This window comes from Molossus molossus, unplaced genomic scaffold (assembly GCF_014108415.1).
Source record: "Molossus molossus isolate mMolMol1 unplaced genomic scaffold, mMolMol1.p scaffold_m16_p_14, whole genome shotgun sequence".
NCBI classification, from domain to species: domain Eukaryota; kingdom Metazoa; phylum Chordata; class Mammalia; order Chiroptera; family Molossidae; genus Molossus; species Molossus molossus.
Genome location: NW_023425349.1, coordinates 57,854,031 through 57,877,880, shown reverse-complemented (window position 1 = coordinate 57,877,880; position 23,850 = coordinate 57,854,031). Strand labels below are relative to the sequence as shown.

Below are 23,850 nucleotides of genomic sequence, written 5' to 3'. Positions count from 1 at the left end.
TTATAAAGGATAAACAGAAATTGAGAGCTTTCATAATTTGCTGAAGTTGAACAGACTATAAGTAGTAAACCAAACCTCTGTTCTTAATATGCTGGTTAGTGATTCATGCATTCTCTTTATGGGAGTGTCTTCTGAGCTAGGGACTGTAAATAGAATAGGACAAGTGTTTCATCATCTTGGCACCTCAATAGAAAATAGCCTATAGATTCTATCTTTACCATTTGGTTTTCACTTTTATCTCTTGCATTCATTCCTCATATTTCTAAGTCCCCCAGCCCCAACCCTAACTTAAGATTTGGAACAACTGAATTTACTCCCTTTTGCCTGAGACCTGGAGAAGGAACCTGTTTAACATGACTTTGAGAATGGATGTATTAATAGATCAGGGTGTGTCCTAGAGTATGGAAATAGAGAATTCAGTCCTATTTCTTTCCCTAATGAGAAACTCACACTGATCTCTCATACCTTTGTGCAACTATGTGCTGCAGAGTTGGAATTTTAATATATATTGTACATGTTTTAAGTTCCATGTGGAAAAGGATCATAGCTTAGATTTCTATTTTTTTAAATATGTTTGTATTGCTTTCTTAGAGAGAGAGGAAGGGAGAGAGGAACAATAATGTGAGAGAGAGATACATCGATTAGCTGCCTCCTGCATGCCCCCTACTGGGAGCTGAACCTACAACCCGAGCCTGTGCCCTGACTGGGAATGGAACCGGGACCTCTCAGTCCATGGGAATGTGCTCAATCCACTGAGCCACACCAGCTGGGCTAGATTTATTTTGTGCTTTCATGGTGCCTAGCAGAGTCCAGTATGCATAGCATGTATTTACTGGATGATGAGATTTCTGGGCTACATAGGTAACAGCATGAGGGGAGAATGAATTTTGGGACAAGCCTCTCCCAACTCCCACTGGAGTATCCCAGCTTAAGATTTCTCTACCACACAATTCCTTAACATGAGGCACAAAGGTTCAAAAAAATTCTTTTTTCTTTCTTTTTTGGCTTGTTTTGTGCTATAGATGTGGAGGTTATGAATCAATCTTTTAAGACTTTGATCCAGTGGTTGCATTCTAATTAAATTAGCAATCTTCTTTCTAAATTCCCCAAATTTTAATACTCAGTTTTCTTTTTCAGTTCCAAGTAACTTTACTTATTCAAATAAAATTTTCTTGACAATGTTTCAAAGTATTCAGTAAATACATAAAAATCCCCCCAAAATATAAATAAAATGAGTTTTGACATAATTTTTATTTCTGATATAATAAAATGGACAGAATCCTTCTGGTAATGTTATGGACCATCAAAACAAATGCAAGTAAGTGACAAAAGGCCACTACACATTTGAATATTTAAATAAAAAAAAAAAAACACAAAAAAAAACACTGACTATAATGGTTATGGAAAGTTTTTTTTTTTAAGATACCCAGGTTGAAAGGTATCTAAATATGGAGTCCGAAGTCTCAGGTTAAAGTTCCAATGCAGGTGCATGTTGGCTATTTGATCTTAGGTTAAAGTCACTGAATACCTATCTTGTGTTGGTCACTACGATGGGCACCGGGAGCACAAAGGTAAAAAAAATACAATTCCTACTATGGGAAATTTTACTTAGTTTTGAATCACCAGAAATATCAGACAAATGACCTACTCCAGAAACCAACATTAGTGGATTGTGATATGCTTATGTTCACATAAGAATTTCAGAATATTGAGCCGTTTTATGATAAAATCATTATGGCTTTACATGTTTTTGAAAAATACAGTTTATTCAAGAATACAAACAATGTAATGGATTTATTTGATTACTTAATAATAATCACTTTAAGTACATCATACAGGTACACATGGTCAATATTTAGTTGTTTTTCAGAGAGGATGACATAGATTCCACTTTTATTTTTGTCTCTATAGTAAAATCATTGACAAAGAAATGAAACAAAGTTATATTGTTCTACACTTGTTTGCCCCTATGCAGTAATTCTCAGCCTCTTGTATCTTATGTTCTACCAACAATTATATCCAATAGATCTCAACAAATTAGAAAAAGTCATATTTCTTAAGTATTCTGTTATTATGTTTATCATTTATTGTCAGTGTTAAACCTATGCAAAATTGTAGTAGAAATTAAGGCCTTAAGAAACTATTCCAGCCCTGGACAGTTTGGCTCAGCGGTTAAAGCGTCAGCCTGAGGTCCAGAGAGACCCGGGTTCGGTTCCTGCTAAGGGCACGTACCTCGGTTGCAATTTATCCCCAGCCCTGGTTGGGTCATGTGGGTGGTAACCACTTGATGTGTCCCTTTCACGTCGATGTTTCTCTCTCTCTCTCTCTCTTCCTCCCACTCTATCAGAAGAAAAAATGTCCTCGGGTGAGGATAAAAAGAAACTATTCCATCAGTAGTTGAAAATTTTATTAGTATGGTTGAGTATAAATTATTTTACTACCTTAGTAACAGTAAAACACAAAGATGTTTAATAAAAAATATTGCCATCAATAGATTTATGTAAAATTTTACATCAGATACACGGAACAGAATAAAGGTACTGGCATTCAGATGTCAGGTGATTTGGAAATGAAGTTCGAGGGTGCCAAAGGTGTATCAAGAACACAGTTGGTCCAAAGAAATGAAGGTAAAACAGAAATCAAACGAGTGTTTCATAGTAAGCGAGGTTCTTGGAAAGCTGGACAACAAAAAGACTTGTGCACATAGGAAGAAAGGATTATAAGTTTTATCCAAACTGATAAGTAGATCAAAAGTCACTGATCCCTGGAAGCCTGGGTCAGAAGCATGTTGTACGCCACAAACATGAGGGACAGCCAGTTATTGACATTGCAATACTAATTTTGTATCACATCTTGGACTTATGGCCCTACCATGGTATTTGGATGCCCTAATCTACGTTGTGGCTCAGTGGTTTTTTTGCTTGCTTGTTTTGTTTTTAAGTTTTAGTTTGTTAGATATTCCTAGTGATTCCAATTCTATGTCTGAACTAAAATTTATTTTACTTCTAATGTAAGAATGCCTTGCTTTATGGTTAATTCAGTCTATAAAAATCAGAATTTAAAAAATGAAACAATTAGAAATGAAATTATTCACTTTACAAACACTGGATTTATTTTTCTTAATTTAAAAATTATCTTTGCCTTTTTAACATATTTATATTACCTACCCAGCCATGTAGGCATCTGAAGTTTTAGGCAGCTACTAACTTGGTGTTTGTGAAATAGTCACTTTATATAGCATGTGGTTAGGTTTTTACTTGAGCCCATTGTTTAGAACCAGAGAAAATTATGTCCCTAAGTAGCTCTTTAAAATAGATCTGTGTCTAAAATGAGACTTGTTTCTCCCCAGAGGTCTTAGCTCTAAACACAAAGTTCTCTCTGAACTGAAAGTAGAAAAAAGTAAAGGTCTATATGTCTTCAGAATATTGGTGGTTCTCTTTACCAAGACCCTATTTAATATACCAATACTTGTATTGAGTATGCAGTGATACAGAAGGAAATAAAAAACAGAGCTGAGGATTACAAAAAATATATGCTTTTAACATAATGAGAAAAACATTCCTCAGCATGCTAAGTACTCTCTATTACCCTTAAATGTTATGTGTTTCTCTTTATTTGACAATCTCTTTAATGGTAGCTGTTTGGGCTACTCAAACCAGGATCCACAGCTTTCCAACACATTAAGTTTAAGAGACCTTAAATTTGATATTCTCTCTTGAATGCTCAGATTGGTCCTTTAATTTAATTAGAGCAAGATGGTTATCCTTTACACCTATATACACTCCAGGATTGCTCTTACATTCAAATGAAACACATGTGGAGGGCCCAGGCTCCGTATGAAGAAAAAAGAAGGTCTGGTCTGGCAACAGATTTTCACATTTCTGTAGCTGAGGAAACAAGAGAGAGCAATCACTATGTGAGTAGGAAGTCCAGAGTCAACTTCACATCCCTGTATTAGAAAATAACGGAGAATAATTATTTATAACTTGGTATTTTTACAAAGCTGCTTACTGAGTAGGAGATGGGAAGGGGTGGAAGGGGGAAGAAGTAGAGGGTCAAAGTAGGAGGATTTGATTTGATTCACTGATAGTGTACTTTGAGAGACATATGGCTTAGAATGACTGGATCTAGATGAAACAGTTCTGGATTTGTACCCCTCATTTGCCACATATTATCTCTGAGACCTAGGCACATTGCTTTACTTCTCAAGCCTCAATTTTTTTTTTCTGGTCTAAACAGTTTTCTAGATCAATCAACCCCTAACTTACCCATAGACATGTGAATGATATAAATAATTATTATTTAAGCCACTAAATGTTGGGGATGGTTTGTTACACAGCAATACCTGACCAATACAATAACTCTATCATAGAGTTACTGTGAGAATTAAATGAGATAGTACTTGTAAAACATTTAGCAGGGTACTTAGTATATAACAGAGCTCAGTATGGGTCAGCTCTTATTATTGAGCACTTATATATGGCAAACACTGTTATATATACTTAGGAATGTTTTGTTAAGAGATGCTGGTTATCATCCAGTGTTTATGTTAATACCTTATGTGCTTGTATGAGTTAGCTTTATAATTTTGTGTATTTATATAATTTATCTTCTATATTATACTCTCATGTTTTCTTCCTTGTCTCCACCTTTGGCTTCTTTGTTCCTTAAGATGTTTATAATTCTTCATCATGAACAATAAAATACTGCCATTTACTAACTCAAGAAGACTATGTAGTAAATCTTATTAATAGAATGTAGATTGTTATGCTATCTACAAATCTTGGCATATAGAAATGTTTAATACCTTCCCTTTAGCAGGCTTAGAGTACAATGTCATTTTTACATTTGCCTAAGAAAAATATATTTTACAGACAAACACTTCCTGGAAGAACACTGTAGTTACTAAAGCCAAATAGGGAGGATTTGAGATCATTCTATATAGCAGTGCTTCTCCAACTTTAATGTGCATATGAATCTCCTGGAGATTTGTTAAAATGCTTATTCTAATTCATTTGCGAGGGAGCCTGAAATTCTGTGTTCCTAATATGCTCCCAGGTGATGCTGTACTGCTGGCAGAGACCAGACTTTCCGTAGCAAGGCTATACACATGCCATTCTCTCCCTTTCCTACCCCAGAAGCCAGTTATTGGTAGTAACTGATTATGTTTTATGTATAATAGCACAAACAAAAGTCCTTCTTCGAAATATCCCAAACACCCAAATGTACACAAATAAGTGGTATCAATCATGACAGTTACATGCATATTTCTGTTACCTCCACAGAGTCCTCCTCGTTGTTGGCATGCAGCAAGACGGCTTTGTCTTTTGTAGGACTCAGGCTTACCATTGATTTCTGACCATCAACACTATCACCTTGCAATTAAAAAGAGGTAAATTATAAAATTAAAAATTGTAACTCATTTTCTTTTTTTAAAATTATTTTTATTAATTTGTTTTTGTTACAGATGTTTCTCCTTTTTCCTCCATTGACACACTCCTCCCCATACCACCACCCATTCCCCAGCTTTGTTGTCTATGTCGATTGGTTATGCATACATGCATATTAAGTACTGTGGTTTATCTCCCTCCACCCCCCAACACCTCCTCTTCTAGGGTTTGTCAGTCCGTACCCTACCTATGTCTCTGGGTCAGTTTTGATCATCAGTTTGTTTTGTTCATTATATTCTACAAATAAGTGAGATCATGTAATATTTGTCTTTCTCTGCTTGGTTTGTTTCGCTTAGCATAATACTCTCCAGGTCCCTCCATGTCATCTCAAATGATAAGAGATCTTTCTTTCTTACAGCTGCATAGTATTCCATTGTGTACATGTACCACTGCTTTTTTATCCACTCATCTACTGATGGACACTTAGGCTGTTTCCAGATCTTAGCTATTGTAAATAGTGCTGCTGTGAACATGGGAGTACATATATTCTTTCTAATTGGTGTTTCAGGCTTCTTAGGGTATATTCCTAGTAGTGGGATCACTGGGTCAAATGGCAGTTCAATTTTTAACTTTTTGAGGTAACACCATAGTGTTTTCCAGAGTGGCTGCACCAGTCTGCATTCCCACCAGCAGTGTACTAGAGTCCCCTTTTCTCCACACCCTCACCAATACTTGTTTGATGATTTCTTGATGGCAGCCATTCTGACAGGTGTGAAGTGATACCTCATAGCTGTTTTAATTTGCACCTCTCTGATGATTAGTGACGTTGAGCATTTTTTCATGTCTCTTGGCCATTTGTATGTCCTATTTAGATCCTCCCCCCATTTCTCAATTGGGGTCTTTGTCTTCCTTTTGTTGAGTTGTATGAGTACTCTATATATTTTGGAAATTAACTCCTTATCTGATGCATCATTGGCAATTATGGTCTCCCATGTGGTAGTTTCCCTTTCCATTTTGATGATTGTATCTTTTGCTGTACAGAAACTTTTTAGTTTGATGTAGTCCCATGTGTTCATTTTTTCCTTTGTTTCTCTTGCCTTAGGGGATGTATCAGTAAAAATTCTGCTGCGTATGATGTCTGAAATTTTCTTGCCTACATTTTCTTCTAGAATATTTATGAATTCACGAGTTACATTTAAGTCTTTTATCCATTTTGAGTTTATTCTTGTGTATGGTGTAAGTCGGTGGTCTAGCTTCATTTTTTTTTGCAAGTAGCTGTTCAATTTTCCCTACACCATTTATTGAAGAGACTTTTTTTTTCTTTATTAATTTATTTTTTAAATTTTATTTTGTTACAGATGTTTCTCCTTTTTTACCCCATTGGCAACTCGCTTCCCATCCCCCCACCCCATCCTCAGCTTTGTTGTCCATGTCCATTTGTTATGCATACATGCATAGAAGTTCTGTGGTTTATCTCTTCCCACCTCCACCATCCCTTCTTCTGAGGGTTGTCAATCTGTACACTACTTCCATGTTTCTAGGTCTATCGTATTCCTCAGATGGTATGTTCATTATATTTCATATATAAATGAGATCACGTGGTATTTGTCTTTTTCTGCTTGGCTTGTTTCACTTAAGATAATACTTTCCAGGTCCCTCCATGTCGGAAGAGACTGTCTTGACTCCACTGTATGCTCTTGCCACATTTGTCAAATATTAATTGAGCATATTGTCTTGGGTCAATTTTTGGGTTCTCTGTTCTGTTCCACTGGTCTATGTGCCTATTCTTGTGCCAGTACCAGGCTGTTTTCATTACAGTGGCTTTGTAGTATAACCTGAAATCTGGTAATGTGATCCCTCCTACTTTGTTCTTCTTTTTTAAGATTGCTGTGGCTATTCGAGGTCTTTTTTTGGTTCCATATAAACTTTTGCAGTGTTTGTTCCAGTTCTGTGAAATATGTCATTGGTATTTTGATGGGGATTGCATTGAATCCATACATTGCTTTGGGTAATATGGACATTTTAATTATGCTAATTAATCCAATCCATGAACAAGGTATGTGCCTCCACTTTTTTATATCTTCCTCTATTTCTTTTTTTAATGACCTATAGTTTTCTGTGAATAGGTCCTTTACTTTGGTTAAGTGTATTCCCAGGTATCTTAATTTTTTTGCTGCGACGGTAAATGGGATTGTTTTTTTAGTTTCTCTTTCTGTGAGTTCATCATTGGTGTATAAGAATGCTGTCGATTTCTTGCCATTAATTTTGTATCTTGCTACTTTGCCAAATTCATTTATTAAGTCTAGTAGATATTTGATGGAGTTTTTAGGGTTTTCTATGTATAATATTATGTCATCTGCAAATAATGGCAGTTTCACTTCCTCCTTTCCAATTTGGATCCCTTTTATTTTTACTTCTTGTCTGATTGCTGTGGCTAAGACTTCCAGGACTATGTTAAATAAGAGTGGCAAAAGTGGGCATCCCTGTCTTGTTCCTGTTCTTAAGGGAAATACTTTTAGTTTTTCCCATTGAGTATGATGTTGGCTGTAGGTCTTTCATATGTGGCCTTTATTATGTTGAGATATGATTCCTGTATTCTCACATTGCTGAGCATTTTTATCAGAAATTGGTGCTGGATTTTGTTGAATGCTTTTTCAGCATCTATTGATATGATCATGTGTTTTTATCCTTCATTTTGTTTATGTGGTGTATCACATTTATTGATTTGCGAATATTGTACCAGCCTTATATCCCTGGGATGAATCTCACTTGGTCATGGTGAATAGTTTTTTTGATGTATTGTGATCCTATTTGCTAGTATTTTGTTCAGGATTTTGGCATATATGTTCCTCAGGGATATTGGCCTGTAGTTTTCTTTCTTCGTAGTGTCTTTTTCCGGTTTTGGAATTAGGATTATGCTGGCCTCATAAAATGAGTTTGGAAATCTTCCTTCTTCTTGAATTTTTTGGAATAGTTTGAAGAGAATGGGTATTAGAACTTCTTTGAATGTTCGTTAAAACTCCCCCATGAAGCCATCCGGACCTGGGCTTTTGTTTGCTGGGAGTTTCTTAATTACATCTTCAATTTTGTTAGTTGTTATTGGTCTGTTCAAGTTTTCTATCTCTTCCTGGTTCAGTTTTGGGAGGATGTGTGTTTCTAGAAATTTGTCCATATGTCCTAGATTGTCCAACTTGTTGGCGTATAATTGTTCATAGTATGTTTCTATGATTCTTTGTATTTCTGTGGTGTCAGTTGTTACTTCTCCTCTTTCATTTCTGATTTTGTGTATTTGGTTTCTCTCTTTTTGTTTCTTGGTGACTCATTTTAATTGAAATGAATTTAACATCCAGAAAACAAGTTTACGATGTCTTATAAAATAACTACTTCATTCAGCAATGTCTATTAAAAATTTGCACCCAAATGAAACTAAAGAGTCATTGGACAAGTAGGGGATAATTCTAAGTTCCTTGAAGAAGACAGGTTAGTTTTCTTACGTAGTTTCTAATTGTGGAATTGTGACTCTAATGAGTATTTCTCTGGGCGTGAACTTCCTTGTCTGCATGTAAAGCCACAGATAGTTATCTCCCAACATTCAACTTCTCTTCTTGTGATAGAACATTTCTCAGCCTGCCTTTTTTTTTTTTTTTTTTTTTGTAGCTAAGTGTAGCAATGTGACTAAGTTCTGACCAGTGTGAGGCTAACGGAAATGTCAGGTGAAACTTCCAGGTTGTGCCCTTAAAGGGAAAGAGAGTCCATGTATCCATCTCCTCTGTTCTGTTAATGGACATTATCAAGTAATCTTAAAACATGTGTATGCTGGCAGAGCCACAACGAGAAAAGGAGCCGAGTCCCTGGACAACCTGTTCAACAGAACTGCCATTCCAGCCCTCGCTAAGACAGAATAAAGTTTTGTGTAGCTTAAGCCACTATTATTTTGGGTCTCTATTAAATGTAGCCAAACATTTATTCTATTAAATACCAAATGGGCCCTGGATGGTTTGGCTCAGCGGTTAGATCATCGGCCCACAGACAAATGAGGCGCGGGTTTGATTCCAGCCAAGAGCATGTGCCTTGATTGCGATTTGTCCCCCCGCCCCGGTTGGGTTGTGTGGGAGGCAGTCACTTGATGTGCCCCTTTCACGTCGATGTTTCTCTCTCTCTCTGTTCCTCTCTCTTTTTCCCACTCTATCTGAACAAAAATGGAAAAATGTCCTCGGGTGAGGATATAAATAAATAAATAAATAAATAAATAAATAAATAAATAAATGCAGCTGGCAAGTGAGGGGGGCAGAGCAAATCTCATGGGATGACCCGCTGCTCCCCATACTGCCGCCAATATTGGAATAAATGGTTCATGTACGATTCAACCTTGTTCCTGCTTAATTGGCTCAAGTAGTGACAAGCAGCCTAGACCCATTTGTTGTTCGGTTTCAAAAAAAAAAAAAAAGTAGCAAAATGGTTGGGGTAGAGTAAATCCTCTAAGAATCTAAGGTTTTACTATGAGCTTAGGCTGGAAAAAAGCTTCTGAGACCACCTTTCTTTTCACATGGAACATTTTGGGATTTATCTTTACTCATATTTAAGAATTCAAGCTTTACAGCTATCCAGACCTTCAAATTACCTGTTTCACTTTCAGATGGTTGTGAATCGTAGAAACGGAATAAAACTTTGTCTGAAAGAGAATGCATAAAATTCCTTTGGTGATTTATCAAAAGGTTTTAGTTCCAATATATACATAATATCAGAAAATATCCTTCTCTTTTATTGTATATCAACAAAAGCTAAATTTGTGGTTTTGAGAAAGGTTTCAAAATGTATGCTTCGATGAATTTATCATAAAATATTTAAAATATTGTTCATAGCACTGGTATATCCTTTTTTTTAATTCTCACCTGAGGATATGGTTATTGATTTTAGAAAGAAAGGAAGGTAGAGAGAGAGAGAGAGAGAGAGAGAGAGATTGGTTGCATCATATACGTGCCCTGACCGGGATCAAATCTGAAACTTAGGTATGTGCCCTGACCAGAAATAAAACCTGCAACCTTTTGGCTCATGGGACAATGCTCTAACCAACTGAGTTACCCAGCTAAGGCTCTTTTATTAGAGGTTTTACTCTCTTATTAGAGGTTTTACTTAGGTGATATTGATAAGGTTGGAGAGATCTAGTAGGTAACTTAGCAATATCAAGTATGTATGGTCCTCCTTTCATTTTTCATGATAGATACCATTTCTCAATATCAGCATTCTTTCCTGATGAACCCTGACTAAGCTCTGAATCCTCCTCAACACAGTGATATTCAGGCATCCATTACCAGTGCATCGAAGTTTGCACACAGCATAAAATATGTTTGCCATGTCTGAGTTAATCCATTGTTTATGGTTTGGTAAACTTATTTTTTACTTAATAGTCATCATTATATCACTATAGACAAGAGGAAATTGTCTACCTTTCTTTTGTTCTTTTCTCTCATCTTCAACATAGATCTCATAACTTCCATCCACATGAGCAAAAGTAATGGCTTGATTGTTGTATGTGCTCAGGCAAAAAGAACGTTCTGTAACAAGTGAAAATCTTGTTAAAATTCAAAAGCTTGTTCTCATAAACAATCATTTAGTAATTTAAAAAATGCCTCCTCAAAGACTTTTTTAAATTATTATTTGAGCTGTACTTTGTCCATCACTGTTAGATAGAAAAAATGTTTGGTGCAAGTTTAACATAGTTCAAAGACTGAAGTGTGTCACTTGAATGAGATTAAAAATGCCAATTTACTACATGAAGGCCATGGGAGACCATGCTAGTATGGTTTTTGTTTTTGTTTTTGTTTTTGTTTTTTTGGAGGGGGATACGTTTATATTTCAGAATAAAGTTTACAAAACTTGCTAATAATTAGATGTGGGGGTAAGCAGAAAAAGAGCTTTCTTTTCAAGATATTCAGCTTGAGAAGCTTATTAAATCCACAAGAAGAAATATTAAATAGTGCGTATCCACATCTGGAGCTCAGGAGCGAGGTTTGAAGGTGAGCAAGAGACTGGTATTTAAATCAGTGGGTCCGCATGAGTTCACTGAGGAAGTGAGATCACATGACTGTCGGCAAGCCTCAGAGACATGCTAGTATGTTTATGGGAGGTTTTGGTGGGGAGAAAGAAGTTGGAAAAGTGACAGACTGTCTGAGGAAACTTCTGCTTCCTGACTCCCCATGGACTAGGAAATTGTTGGCAAGAATGGACAGTATTTAAATAAACATGGATAAATAAATATCCATCTATAAGGTGTGGAGTTACTCTGAAACATCCCCCAGTCCTGGAGAATAGAGGTGTGAGTCCCATTCTGTCCTCTGGCTAAATAGCAGAGACACTTAGAGTAGTACTCCAACTTTTTTTTAATGTTCCAATACACGTGGAAAATGATAATATTTCAATGGGTCCTGGAGAAAAAAATTACTAAATTTTCTTTACATTATAGAATTATGCTAAGAATATATACAAAATATTGAGTAAGAATGTTAAATGTTGAATTTGTATGTACACTTCTAAAGTAAAATGATTTAAAGATACTTAGTGAGAAATTTCAGTATGATTCTGGTAACTTAAGATATTTATGTCAGGAATAATGCTTGAAATGTCAACATGCAATTCCCAGTCAACTTTCTTAATGATCTCTTCACTTCTTGATGTCACCATCAACTTAGACTTCATTTGTTCAAGTAAGTGATGCAATTTAAAATAATTTTAACAACTATTTAAAGTGTTTGGCCCTGGCCGGTTTGGCTCAGCGGTTAGAGCGTCAGCCTGCGGTCCGGAGAGACCCGGGTTCGGTTCCCGCTAAGGGCACGTACTTCGGTTGCAGTTTGTCCCCGGCCCTGGTTGGTCGTGCGGGTGGCAGCCACTCGATGTGTCCCTTCACGTCGATGTTTCTCTCTCTCTCTCCCTCCTACTCTATCTGTACAAAAATAAAAAAAATAAAAAAAATAAAGTGTTTGAGTCAAAAGTATAATTAAAAAATATAACAGCACCTCTTTTTTTATTGTCAAATGTTGAAATTTAGGGGGGATAATGTATTGGGTTTTTATCCACAAAGGATAATACATTTTCCTCAAGAATAATGTATAGGAGATTTCAATCCATAGCAAACACGTAAAAATAATGATGGAGTGCTAACTATAGAATGTGCATGCATTGTTGGAGCAGCTACCCTGCACCTATTTTAGATACCACCAAAGGGCACATCAGCAGAAAATGGACAGAAGTCTCTAATATGCATATGCGTGAGGACACAGAATTGGGGCTGCTTCTTAGAGCAGCACTTGCCAGGGTCCTCTGTCTTACCTCCCTCCTCACCCCCACACCACCCCTTTGACCAGTCACACCTTGGATACTTGAATCATTAATTGTTCTAGTATGTTTCTGGACCATAGGTATATCAAAGGCGAAGGCCTCCGCAGATCGTTCAAGGTCTTCCAGGTGCTTCTGACAGGCAGTGAACACCAGATGTGGCTCTTTGTAATTTCCAGCTGTAGGTCAGGGGTGAGGTTAGGAGTGGACTATCAGTCCCCACTTTGACTGGATTCCCCCCCCCCATGTCCCCACCCCAACTTTTAAAAGTCACAGTCAAGGCTGCTTGCTGACAGTGGTGACTGGCCCCAGGGCTTTTGCCATCCCATGGTTTGAAGGGATCAATGCCTCCTAGCAGACTTAACACCCCAGAAAGGCATACCCGTTGTGATCCGGGCAGAAGAAAACCAGTCACCCATGTCTTAGCACCCAAAAGGTAACTACTATGAACATTTGAATTTATAGTGCTTCCTTTAAATGAAAAAAAAAAAAAAATCTCTTAAAAGATATTGTAAATATACAGGCATACTTCACTTTATTGCATTTTGCTTTATTGTGTTTTATTGTGTTCTTACAAAGAGGGAGAGACCCTTTACCAGCAAAAGATTATGACTCGCTTGATTGTAATACTTTCTTTATTGTGGTGGTCTGGAACGAACTTGCATGTTTCTGAGGTATGCCTACATATACAATTTTATATCCTGTTTTCACTTAACATTGCAACATAACCATTTCTCCCATTATATTAAAAACTCTTTAAAAACCTTTTTTAAATGGCATAAAAAAGTTTATTATATTTACTCTTTTCTAGAAAGAAAATTTGAGTGAGGAAAAAAAAAATATATCTAGATGTAGTAACTGAAGGCAAGTAGATGTTCATCACTATACTGAAGGATTACCAGGAAATGTAGTTTTCCCTTACCTGTTTTTGGTGAACTACTCGTGGTGGTTTCTTTCCTAACGTAAAATGACTTTTTTTCTTTTCCAGAGCGTAGCTTCATAAAGTACACCTGGCAAACTTCTTTGGTCTTCTGTTGAGATTCTAAACAAATGAAAAAATTGTCAGTCTGTATCCCACTTCCGCGTCTCTGGGACAATCCCCTAAATAGGGGGGTGGGGTGGGGGAGAGATAAACCACAGAACTCATATGCATGTATGCATGTATGCATGAACAGTGGACATGGACGAACAAACTGGGGAAAGGGCAGGGAGGGACGGGGAGGGGGGAATCAGTGGGGGGAAAAGGAGAAACATCTGTAACAAAAATTAATTAATAAAAAAAAAAAAAAGACATGAGGGAAATTGAGTTGGGCCTCAAATCATAGGAAGAATTTTCAGAGCCTTATATGGGATCCAATCCCAGTCATCAGTTTAAACATAGCCAAAGTCTGCTCGTTTTCCCCTTTTGTAGCATAGGAAGCAAATTTCTTTAAACATTATTTTAATAACCATTATGTTAACTGTTTATTATGTTATGTGACTGTTTCTGTGCCTTGCTATTCCTTGGTCCATTCTATGTTTAAATCAAAACAATAACAGGCCTAAAACTTTAAATAATTTAAGTCATTTTATCTCTAAGTAATACAAAATATTTTGCCAATCAAAAAAAAAGAAAAAATTGTGATACTGTTTCATTCTATCCATTTCCATCCTTTTACAAACCCTGAGTATAGCAGACCAAGAAAGCACTGCAGATCCACAGTATTTTATCAGAAACTTTGGGGCCACTTGTGTTTCAAGATTGAGAGATTTTTAGATTTTGGAATTGTCATGTAGAACATGTATGGTATATATTTAGCACTCTCAGCAGGGACTAGGATGGTACCCCAAATTCAAAAATTAATAGTGTTGTTGTGAAATATAGTAAATGTTATATAAGGTGGAATAAAGAGCTCATGGTAGCCTTGGCCAGTGTGGCTCAGCGGTTAGAGCGCCAGCCTGTGGTCCAGAGAGACCCGGGTTTGGTTCCCGCTAAGGGCATGTACCTTGGTTGCAGTTTGTCCCTGGCCCTGGTTGGGTCGTGTGGTGGCAGCCACTCGATGTGTCCCTTTCACGTCGATGTTTCTCTCTCGATGTTTCTCTCTCTCTCTTCCTCTCTCTCCCTCCCGCTCTATCTGAACAAAAAACAAGAAAATGTCCTCGGGTGAGGATGAAAAAAAAAGACCTCATGGTAGGTCAGGTCAGGCTTTAACTGTCAGGTGAGTTCAGGTCACAATTTGCTGCCAAATGAGTTATGAAAAACTTTAAGTCTTTAGAAAAAATGTTTATCAGAATTTCATATAAAGGAGTGTGGACCTACATCCAACATATACCAATCTTTGCCTAACTGAGGGGAACTCTTATGGTCATATGAAGTAGATAATCTTTTCTACTTATCTGGAATAAACTTTTAATAATTTTTGAAGGCATGGCTGTAGTCTGTAAAGATTTTAAAAATAGCTGTCATTTACAAAGTTTCTGCATTGGACCAACCACTGTGATAATAATTTTACATACTATGTCATTTAATCCTTCCCAATAATATAGCAAAGCAAGTATTATCCTCCTCACTGTACAGATGATGATCTAAAAGTGATGACACTTGCCTAAGATTATAGGTCTGGTGAGAAGTTGTGACTCAAGTGTGTCTAACATCAGAGCTACTCTTTCCATCTACCCCATCTGAGAAAATACTACATTGTGATTTTAGGAACTAATAAAATACAATCTCAAATCATTTGAAGTAAAAGAAATTAATTATTCAGTAATTCTAATTTTATTAGAATTTAATTAGCCAAAGGAAAATTGAAGTCTCAAAAAATTAAATTTGCTACTTGGAAATCATAAAAAGACTTTCAGAGACAAATAGAAAAGAAAGTTGTAGCATTTGAGTCATAAGATCTCAACTTTCAACATTATAGTAAGTGAATTATTTAGCAATTTCAGAAAATTAAAATAATTACATGTGAATTTGGGATCCATTCTGTGATTTTTTTTTTTATTCTCTAGAAGATTTGCCTTCCTACTATGCTTTTCAAAGTCAAGTGGAACAAACATTTGTAAGCTACTATTTTGAATTATTTGTGTCTTGCCTCCAATTTAGATGGGCATCTACCTTTAAGTATCTTCAACTGTCTGAACAGGGCAAGATCACTTAATTATATTCACACCTGGAACTCCCTAACATTGCTTCAAAATTCAGAAATCTCAACTATGGCATCTCACATTTATATAGTGTTTTTAGAGTTACAAAGATAATTTACAAAGCCGTGCCAGCGCCATCACTGGACTTGGTCTTCTGACAGTTCATTTCACATAATATTTTATTTACTGTATACATTCTCTTTTCAGAGCTAAAGGTATAAAATGATACGTTAAGCATGCTCATTCCTTATATATTTATCAGTATCTCATAGGGAGACTATGTCCGACAGGAACATGACAGGCATGTCTAATATAAAGAGAGGACTCTGTGGGGAGTGGGATATGGGACTCCGGTAGTTTAGAAGTGAGGGTCATGATACTGAGGAAGTATTGTAGAAGGATAAGAAGAGATGGGTTCAAGATATGGATGTACAGATGAGCATCTAGTGGGACAAACACGGGCTGTAATTCATTGGGGGAGACTATAGTTGAAGTGTTAAAGACACTTTACATGGGGAGTATTTGAAAGAAGGTATACTTTGGTGTTTCGGGCAGCTGGAAATGTGGTGTGAGAGTTGTGTTCTCAAGAGGAAAGCACAAAGCGGATATGGCCATGGGAACTGTGTAGAAGAGACTGCTCCACTGGGGTCAAAGGACCAGGTCAAGTTTAGGTAAGGGCTGTTGCCATTTCCTAAGTCTCCATCATGTTTGCTGTCTGAGGGCAGTGTCTTACTATGACTTTTAAAAAAATAACTGGGCCACCACCACATAGCGGAGCCCAGCAGATCAGGTCGAGGGGTGCTGCTGCCGGGCGGCCTGAGTCTATGGTCGCTCCTCCAGCCGCTGAGCCGGCTGCTGCTTTTTTTTTTTTTTTGTCAGGGCAAGCTGTGTTCCATTACAGGGAACTTTTGGCAATGGATTTTGGATAAACAAGCTCTGTTGAAGGAATGACGAAAGGACTTTAAGTTTCTCTCAGAAGAAGAATATTAGAAATTACAAATATTTTTTACAAATGTCATCCAAGCATTAGGTGAACATCTTAAATTAAGACAAGTTATTGTCACTACTACAGTCTATTTCAAGAGATTCTATGCCAGGTATTCTCTGAAAAATAGAGATCCTGTATTAATGGCTCCTACATGTAAATTTTTTGGCATCCAAAGTAGAGAAATTTGGAGTAGTCTCAAATACAAGACTGATTTCTGCTGCTACTTCTATATTAAAAACTAGGTTTTCATATGCATTTCCAAAGGAATTTCCTTATAGGATGAACCATGTATTCGAATGTGAATTCTATCTTTTGGAACTAATGGATTGTTGCTCAATAGTATATCATCCTTATAGAGTTTTGCTCCAGTGTGTGCAGGGCATGAGCTAAGAAGACATGTTGCTTCCCCCTGCATGGAGGACAGTGAATGATACCTACAGAACAGATCTTTGCCTACTGTATCCTCCTTTCATGATAGCTTTAGCTCTTCTATGTGTAGCCTTTGTTGTACAACAGAAAGATGCCAGACAGTGGTTAGCGGAGCTTTCTGTGGACATGGAGATTTTGGAAATAATCAGGTTATATTAAAACTATATGAACAGGCCTGGCCAGTTTTGCTCAGCGGTTAGAGCATCGGCCCACGGTCCAGAGAGACCCAGGTTTGGTTCCTGCTAAGGGCACGTACCTCAGTTGCAGTTTGTCCCTGGCCCCGGTTGGGGTTGTGCAGGAGGCAGCCACTCGATGTGTCCCCTTTCACATCAATGTTTCTCTCTGTCTCTCTCTCCCTCCCACTCTATCTGAACAAAAATGGAAGAATGTCCTCAGGTGAGGATAAAACAAAACAAAACTATATGAACAGTGGAAGAATTTTGATGAGAGAAAAGAGATGGCAACTATTCTTAGTAAGATGCCAAAACTAAAACTGCCTCCAAATAGTGAAGGAGAGTAGGGTCCAAATGGAAGTCAGAATTGTAGCTACAGCCAATCTTAAAACATTCTGAAGAATTCCATAGTGGACCAGTTGGAAATAAACCATTGGACAAATTTCAGTAATGTCTTCAATGGAACATAAATAACATGAATAGCTTATTTCTGTCAAGCATATTGGGAAGTGATTTTATTTTTGTAAAATAAGTTTTTCCTTAATTTGATTCTAACACATAATTGATGAAAGTCTCTTGATTACAGAAGTTTGGGAAGGTTCTAAAGGAACCTACAGACAGACATTTCAAAATGAATAGCTTTTGCTTAATAATTTTTCTTAATTTGGATAATAGTAATTGTAGTTTAAAAAATTTTTTTTCTTTATTGATTTTAGAAAGAGAGGAAGGGAGAAGGAAAGAAAGATAGAAACATCGATGAGAGAGAACATCAATTGGCCATCTCCTGCATGCCCCTCACTGGGGATCGAGACCACAACCTGAGCATGTGCCCTGACCGAAAATCAAACCAGCAACCTCTTGGTGCATGGGTCGACACTCAGCCACTGAGCCACACTGGCTGGGTGAGTAATTGTAGTTTTTTTATTAAGCCAGGAAACATGAAGCATAATTTATTTAAAATTCTCTTTGGTCATTAAAGGACCAAAAAAGGACATAAAAGTGAAATATATGAGGGTATTTCCCCCTCTTTAAGTCAAACTTTAAAGGTGTATTTAAGGAATGAAATCTTACAAAATCCTGGAAGATTTTGGTAATGATGTTGATAATTTCAGGGAAATTAATCAAATACCTATTGATTTTAAAGTGTATTTTATTCAGTAGTTTTATTGTCTTGCCATGAAAGATACTAGCCCAGCCTAGTAGAAAAGTGCAATATGTATAGCATACTTTGACATTTAAAAGTTATATTAATTCTGTAACTATTTTGAAATGCTGGGCAAACTTTTTAAAAAACATACATGAAGTTATTTGCATTTGATTCACAGTTAAATCAAGCAGTTAGAAAGCTAATTGGATAAAATATAATATGGTTGAAATTTGGTAACATTTTAATGTTAATTTTTACTCTACTGTGAAAAACTTTTTATATGACATGCACACTCTAGTTTATTTTTATGTCTTAATGTGGATTTACAAATTTATTACAGGTACCCTGAGCCAGGAACACAATCAGGTTTCAGGCCAGTTTGATACTGGCTACTCTTAATTCTCACGTGAGTGTAGGACTTAAGACTAAATGTTATGTCACTGGGACTGTGCTGTCTGTGGATTTTAATAAATTAATCATTTTCTTCAGACTTGAAGGAGAGTGATAAATAAAATTTGGAGTCATAGGATATCGATGTATAATTTAAGGATTAAAAAAATTTTATAAGTCAATTGTGAGCAATGAATTATGAAATTAAATGCTGATTTCCTAGTATAAAACTACAAGAATAAAAGTACATTCTCCAGCTAAAAAAAGAAAACAACTGATTTCTCGTAACTAAGAGTTACCAACTATGTTGAAATCTCTCAGGCATTCCTGGTGAGTAAATGGGAAAGGGCCTAGAAATCTGCCTGTAGTTTGGCCACTTGGAGAGCCAAAATATAGCTGACAGGAACTACAGAAATGAATCACTTTGTCTTTCATTTCTCAAACACTTTTTCACCAAGTTATCTTCTCCCTGCTTACTACCTTTTGCCTGTCTGTGGAATTTGACTTGGAGGACCACGTATTTCTTTGATCTCTTCTGCCCTTATTGTCGTGGCCCCAGTCTTCTTAGGTTCTTACTTCTCTCTGATCCGTCCATTTCCGTCTCTCTCTCTCAGTTCTTTCTCCTTTACCTGCTCCTAAATGTGGATATTCCTCAGGATTTTGTCCTTTGCCTTTTCCTCTCACTCTAGACTTTCTTTCTGAATAATCACTCCAACTCCAATGACTTCAATCATCTTTTTATATGCTGATGACTCCTCAAACTGTAACTCTACTTTTTGTCCCTTTCCTGAGCTTTGTATCTGTTCCTCTTTTTCCACAAGGCATTTTGACTTCAGCTTCCTTAAAGCATCTCTATATAGAGCCTCCTGAATTCTGGACATCTCTACTGGATGACCTACACCTCCTCCAAATAAAAATATCCTCAGACTAAAAAAAACTTTAGCCCAGCTGGTGTGGCTCAGTAGTTGAGTGTTGACCCATGGTCCAGGAAGTCACGGGTTCAATTCCTGGTGAGGGCCCATGCCCAGGTTGTGGGCTCAATCCCTGGGGGGGGAAGGGGGGGCTCTCTCTAAAAAAATCAATAAAACATATTTAAAAATTGTTTTAAAAAACTTTACATTTTCCTAACCCCAATATATTCTTCTAAAGTCCCTATCTTGAAAAACAGTACTACTATTTACCATTGTCTGCCCAATTAAATCAGAAAATTGAGAATCACTCATTTCTCCCTCTTTTGTCCATCCCTCAATTTATTCTCTCATTAAATCTTCATGATTTCATCTTCTGAATGTATGTGAAAATCAATCCTTCCTTTCTTTTCTGTTGTCTTAGATCAGGCCCTCATTATCAGTCCCCTAGATGAATGTATTAGACTTCTGACCAGTTTTAGTTTCTACTCTTGCCCCTTACTCTTGTGTCACACCACCACCAATATAATGTCACTTTTCTAAAATAAAAATATCTCGTAATTCCTCCAATTAAATATTTTCAATTAATTCTGTATTATCCACAAGCCCCTTCATGATAACAGAAGATTTTCTGTGGACAGACCGAAATTAAAGGACGTGGTCTCTACTCAGTTCTATCCCCAACTGTTGCCATGTAGGAATAGAAGTCAGTGTTACTAGGTCTTCAGATTTTTTTTAGAAAAACCACACATTCAAAATTTTATGCAAAATTTTCTAATTTTTCATTGTTGCCTCAATTAAAAAACATCAGTGATAGTGTTCAGGCCAAATAAAATAATAATTATGCTGGGTGTATCTGTCTCAAGACTCCCATATTGTGACCTCTGAAAATATGCACAAGCAAGTGGATTGTCAGGGAAGGGAAAGAATAGTTGGATGTGGAGGAGAGGAAGTAGCAGAGAATGGACTGACCCTGGGGAGTAGCTTCTTGGAAACTTGGAATAGAATGATTTTTAGGAGGGACTTTCCTCCAGCTCATGAAGTTCTCCTGTATCCTGTGGGCACTAAAAATAAAATGGCCCGGTGGTGACCAGAACTCATAGGGGTCCTGACTGTATGGATACCTATAGTGGTTAGATAATGAGTTTTGTAGCTTTGTGAGCTGTGGATCGTATCAGATCCTGCTAGCCCAAGGGAGGAAAAGGAATTAAAGTAAGCTTTCTTATTTTCTTGCTTGAGGACTCAGAGCATTTTCTTTAGAAAGATATGACATTTCTTGCACCTTGAGTTTTGACTGTGGTTCATACCTGTCACACCTCACAAGCTGTCTTTTGAGTTTTAGGCCAGGAGTGTTTATTTAAATAAAGACAAGTTTAGTATTAAACTGAGCCAATATTATTGGAAAGAAAGATTTGCTATGGGACAATTAAAATAATGCGATGCATTCCAAAGTCATATAAGTGATTTGGGGGATATCTTTATCACTAAATGGTATAAATAAACCACTGCGGCCTTAAAGGAGATGTTACATTTTAATTTTTGCATCAATGCCAGTAAGTGGTGTAAACTCCAGCTTGCTCCTTTATTCCAGTATCTTAAAGAACCCACGTTTCCTAAGGTACAAAGACAGTATATTCTTCATTAAGAGGGGATTCGGGGATGCAGAGTCACTTCCAATGAGTCACTATTTCTGCACAGAGCATTTTGACTCAGACTCAGATAAAAGGACTAACTTAACTGTGATTTCTTGGCCATTTAAAAGCCACAGTCAAATTAGTGTTTTCCCTGGTTACCAGAGAACACCATGGGTGGGCCAGAGCCTTAGGGAGGACAGAAATAATGCACTTTAACACTGCTTTCTCTTTTCTAGCCTTAAAGATGTTCAGGGAAATGGGGAGGAGTCCAAAGGACAAGGATATGTGGTCCCCACCATCATTCCTCATCCTCTGTTTTGCTCTAGTCCACCAGGGTTCTGTTAACTCTTTTGTATAACTGCTATTGTATGAAAAATATAAGTATAAGTTTGTATAATTATTGCCTAGGATAGATAATATAAAGATCAAAGAAGTATATAGCCCTTTCATCTTAAAGCTATGGCTTCTACCTGGTTCTTTTTTACCCTTCATCTTATTCCAAACCCTTTGAATTTATAACTGGATAGGATTGAGCATTGTTTGGTCAATTCTGCTTTATTTGGGACCTGGATTATTCAACTATTTTCACTTGTATTCTCTCCTTTATCAGAAATTGCAAGTTAAGACCACAAGCTTGATACACCAAAGGTCTTAATAAATGTTTGTTGAATGAAAGTGGATCTATTCAATTTTGTTAATTAATCTGGGAAGCCCTGGCTGGTTTGGCTCAGCAGTTAGAGCGTCGGCCTGTGGACCAAAGAGTCTCGGGTTTGGTTCCCGCTAAGGGCACATACCTTGGTTGTAGTTTGTCCCTGCCATAGTTGGGGTCCTGTGGGTGGCAACCAGTCGATGTCTCTCTCTCTCTCTTCCCGCCTCTCTCCCTCCTGCTCTATCTGAAGATAAATGCAAAAAATGTCCTCGGGTGAGGATAAAAATAAAATAAAATAAATCTGGAAAAATGTTTTTGGGATTTTGTGGCAGGAGGTATGGGTGGAAAGAAGGGATTGATATGAAAGACTTTAACTGTTTATCACTATTTACAGGTTTAAATTATCTGAGCCATTCCTGTCCTGTGATGCATCAAATAAGCAGAAGTTGTCTGTATGTAGTTTGTTTAAACCCAAGCTGCTGTATTACACACATTCAGCTCTGTATTCTTAGTAACTTTCGGTAAGGTAGCATATATGAACATTAGATAATAAAGATTTGATAACAGATAAAAAATAATGTATAAAATAATCAGAAATGCTTGAAAACTTACTTCTCAACCTAGTAGATTTTACCGGGGCTTTTCCTGCTGAGTTGTTCATCTTTGCTGGGGAAGTTTTGGTGGCTCGATACTTCATTTCAGGCTTTATTTTTCAGCCTTCTGTTGGATTAATTATAGTATTAGTTCAATTGTCTCAACTTGAAAACAAAGAAAAACAACTATGGCTAGTTCAATATAAAATTGTTAACATAACTACCAAGAGAAAATAATTATTTCAGTAAAATTTGAACATAGTATTCTGAATATGTATCTATGCTGGAATATAGGACAAAAAGAACTGCAAAGAAATCTTAAACTTTACTTAGTGGTTTTTTTGTTAATGGTAATATTGGTATTAGAATTCTGACACCGTTTGCTATACTATAGGATACAGCAGATAAGTAGATGTATTGATATTATAGGATTTTCACTGTAGGAAAAAGGAGATATAAATGAAGAAGAAAAGAATCCCAGGGGAAATTCCTATGATGTTAAATTTGAATCAGCAATATCAGTATGCTCATATCTTATTTTCTAAGTACTTTTTTCACCAAAGGGAACCAGGACTCTGGCTGTGGGCTGGGAAAGTAGAAGTGAACGTGCAATACCTTGTTGTACCAGAAAGCAGCGAGTCATTAAAAAACTAGTGAAGTTGTGTCAAAAGGACACATGAAGGTTCTCCTGCTGGCCAAATTTGGCACAATTTGAGTATCAAAAAGAATAATGAGCCCTGGCCGGTTTGGCTCAGCGGTTAGAGCATCGGCCTGTGGTCCGGAGAGACCCGGGTTCGGTTCCCGCTAAGGGCATGTACCTCGGTTGCAGTTTGTCCCCGGCCCTGGTTGGTTGTGCGGGTGGCGACCACTCGATGTGTCCCTTTCACATCGATGTTTCTCTCTCTCTCTTCCTCTCTCTCCCTCCCACTCTACCTAAAACAAAAAATGAAAAAATGTCCTCGGGTGAGGATGATTAAAAAAAAAAAAAAAAGAATAATGAGGGTAATTGATCATAAAGCATTTGATGAAAAAAGAAACGCACAAGTTTACAGCATTTCTCAAGAAAGAATGAATGAGCCCTGGCCGGTTTGGCT

General features: G+C 37.0%; 1 protein-coding gene and 1 pseudogene across 2 annotated transcripts; one reads left to right on the top strand and one right to left on the bottom strand.

The window, feature by feature from the left end:
* Positions 1-3,111: 3,111 nt before the first annotated feature.
* Positions 3,112-22,868, bottom strand: IL33 (interleukin 33). Of its 2 annotated transcripts, XM_036261281.1 has the most exons (7): positions 22,776-22,868; positions 13,645-13,764; positions 12,758-12,901; positions 10,838-10,945; positions 10,012-10,062; positions 5,278-5,375; positions 3,112-3,887 (listed from the first exon to the last, which is right to left on the bottom strand). In XM_036261281.1, the coding sequence occupies exons 1-7, from the start codon at positions 22,858-22,860 to the stop codon at positions 3,687-3,689; spliced, it is 807 nt and encodes a 268-aa protein (XP_036117174.1). In that variant the 5' UTR covers positions 22,861-22,868; the 3' UTR covers positions 3,112-3,686. The 2 variants fall into 2 exon arrangements, with proteins under 2 accessions (XP_036117174.1, XP_036117175.1); XM_036261282.1 differs by lacking the exon at positions 12,758-12,901.
* On the top strand, positions 15,130-17,824 carry LOC118629947 (annotated as a pseudogene).
* Positions 22,869-23,850: the final 982 nt, after the last annotated feature.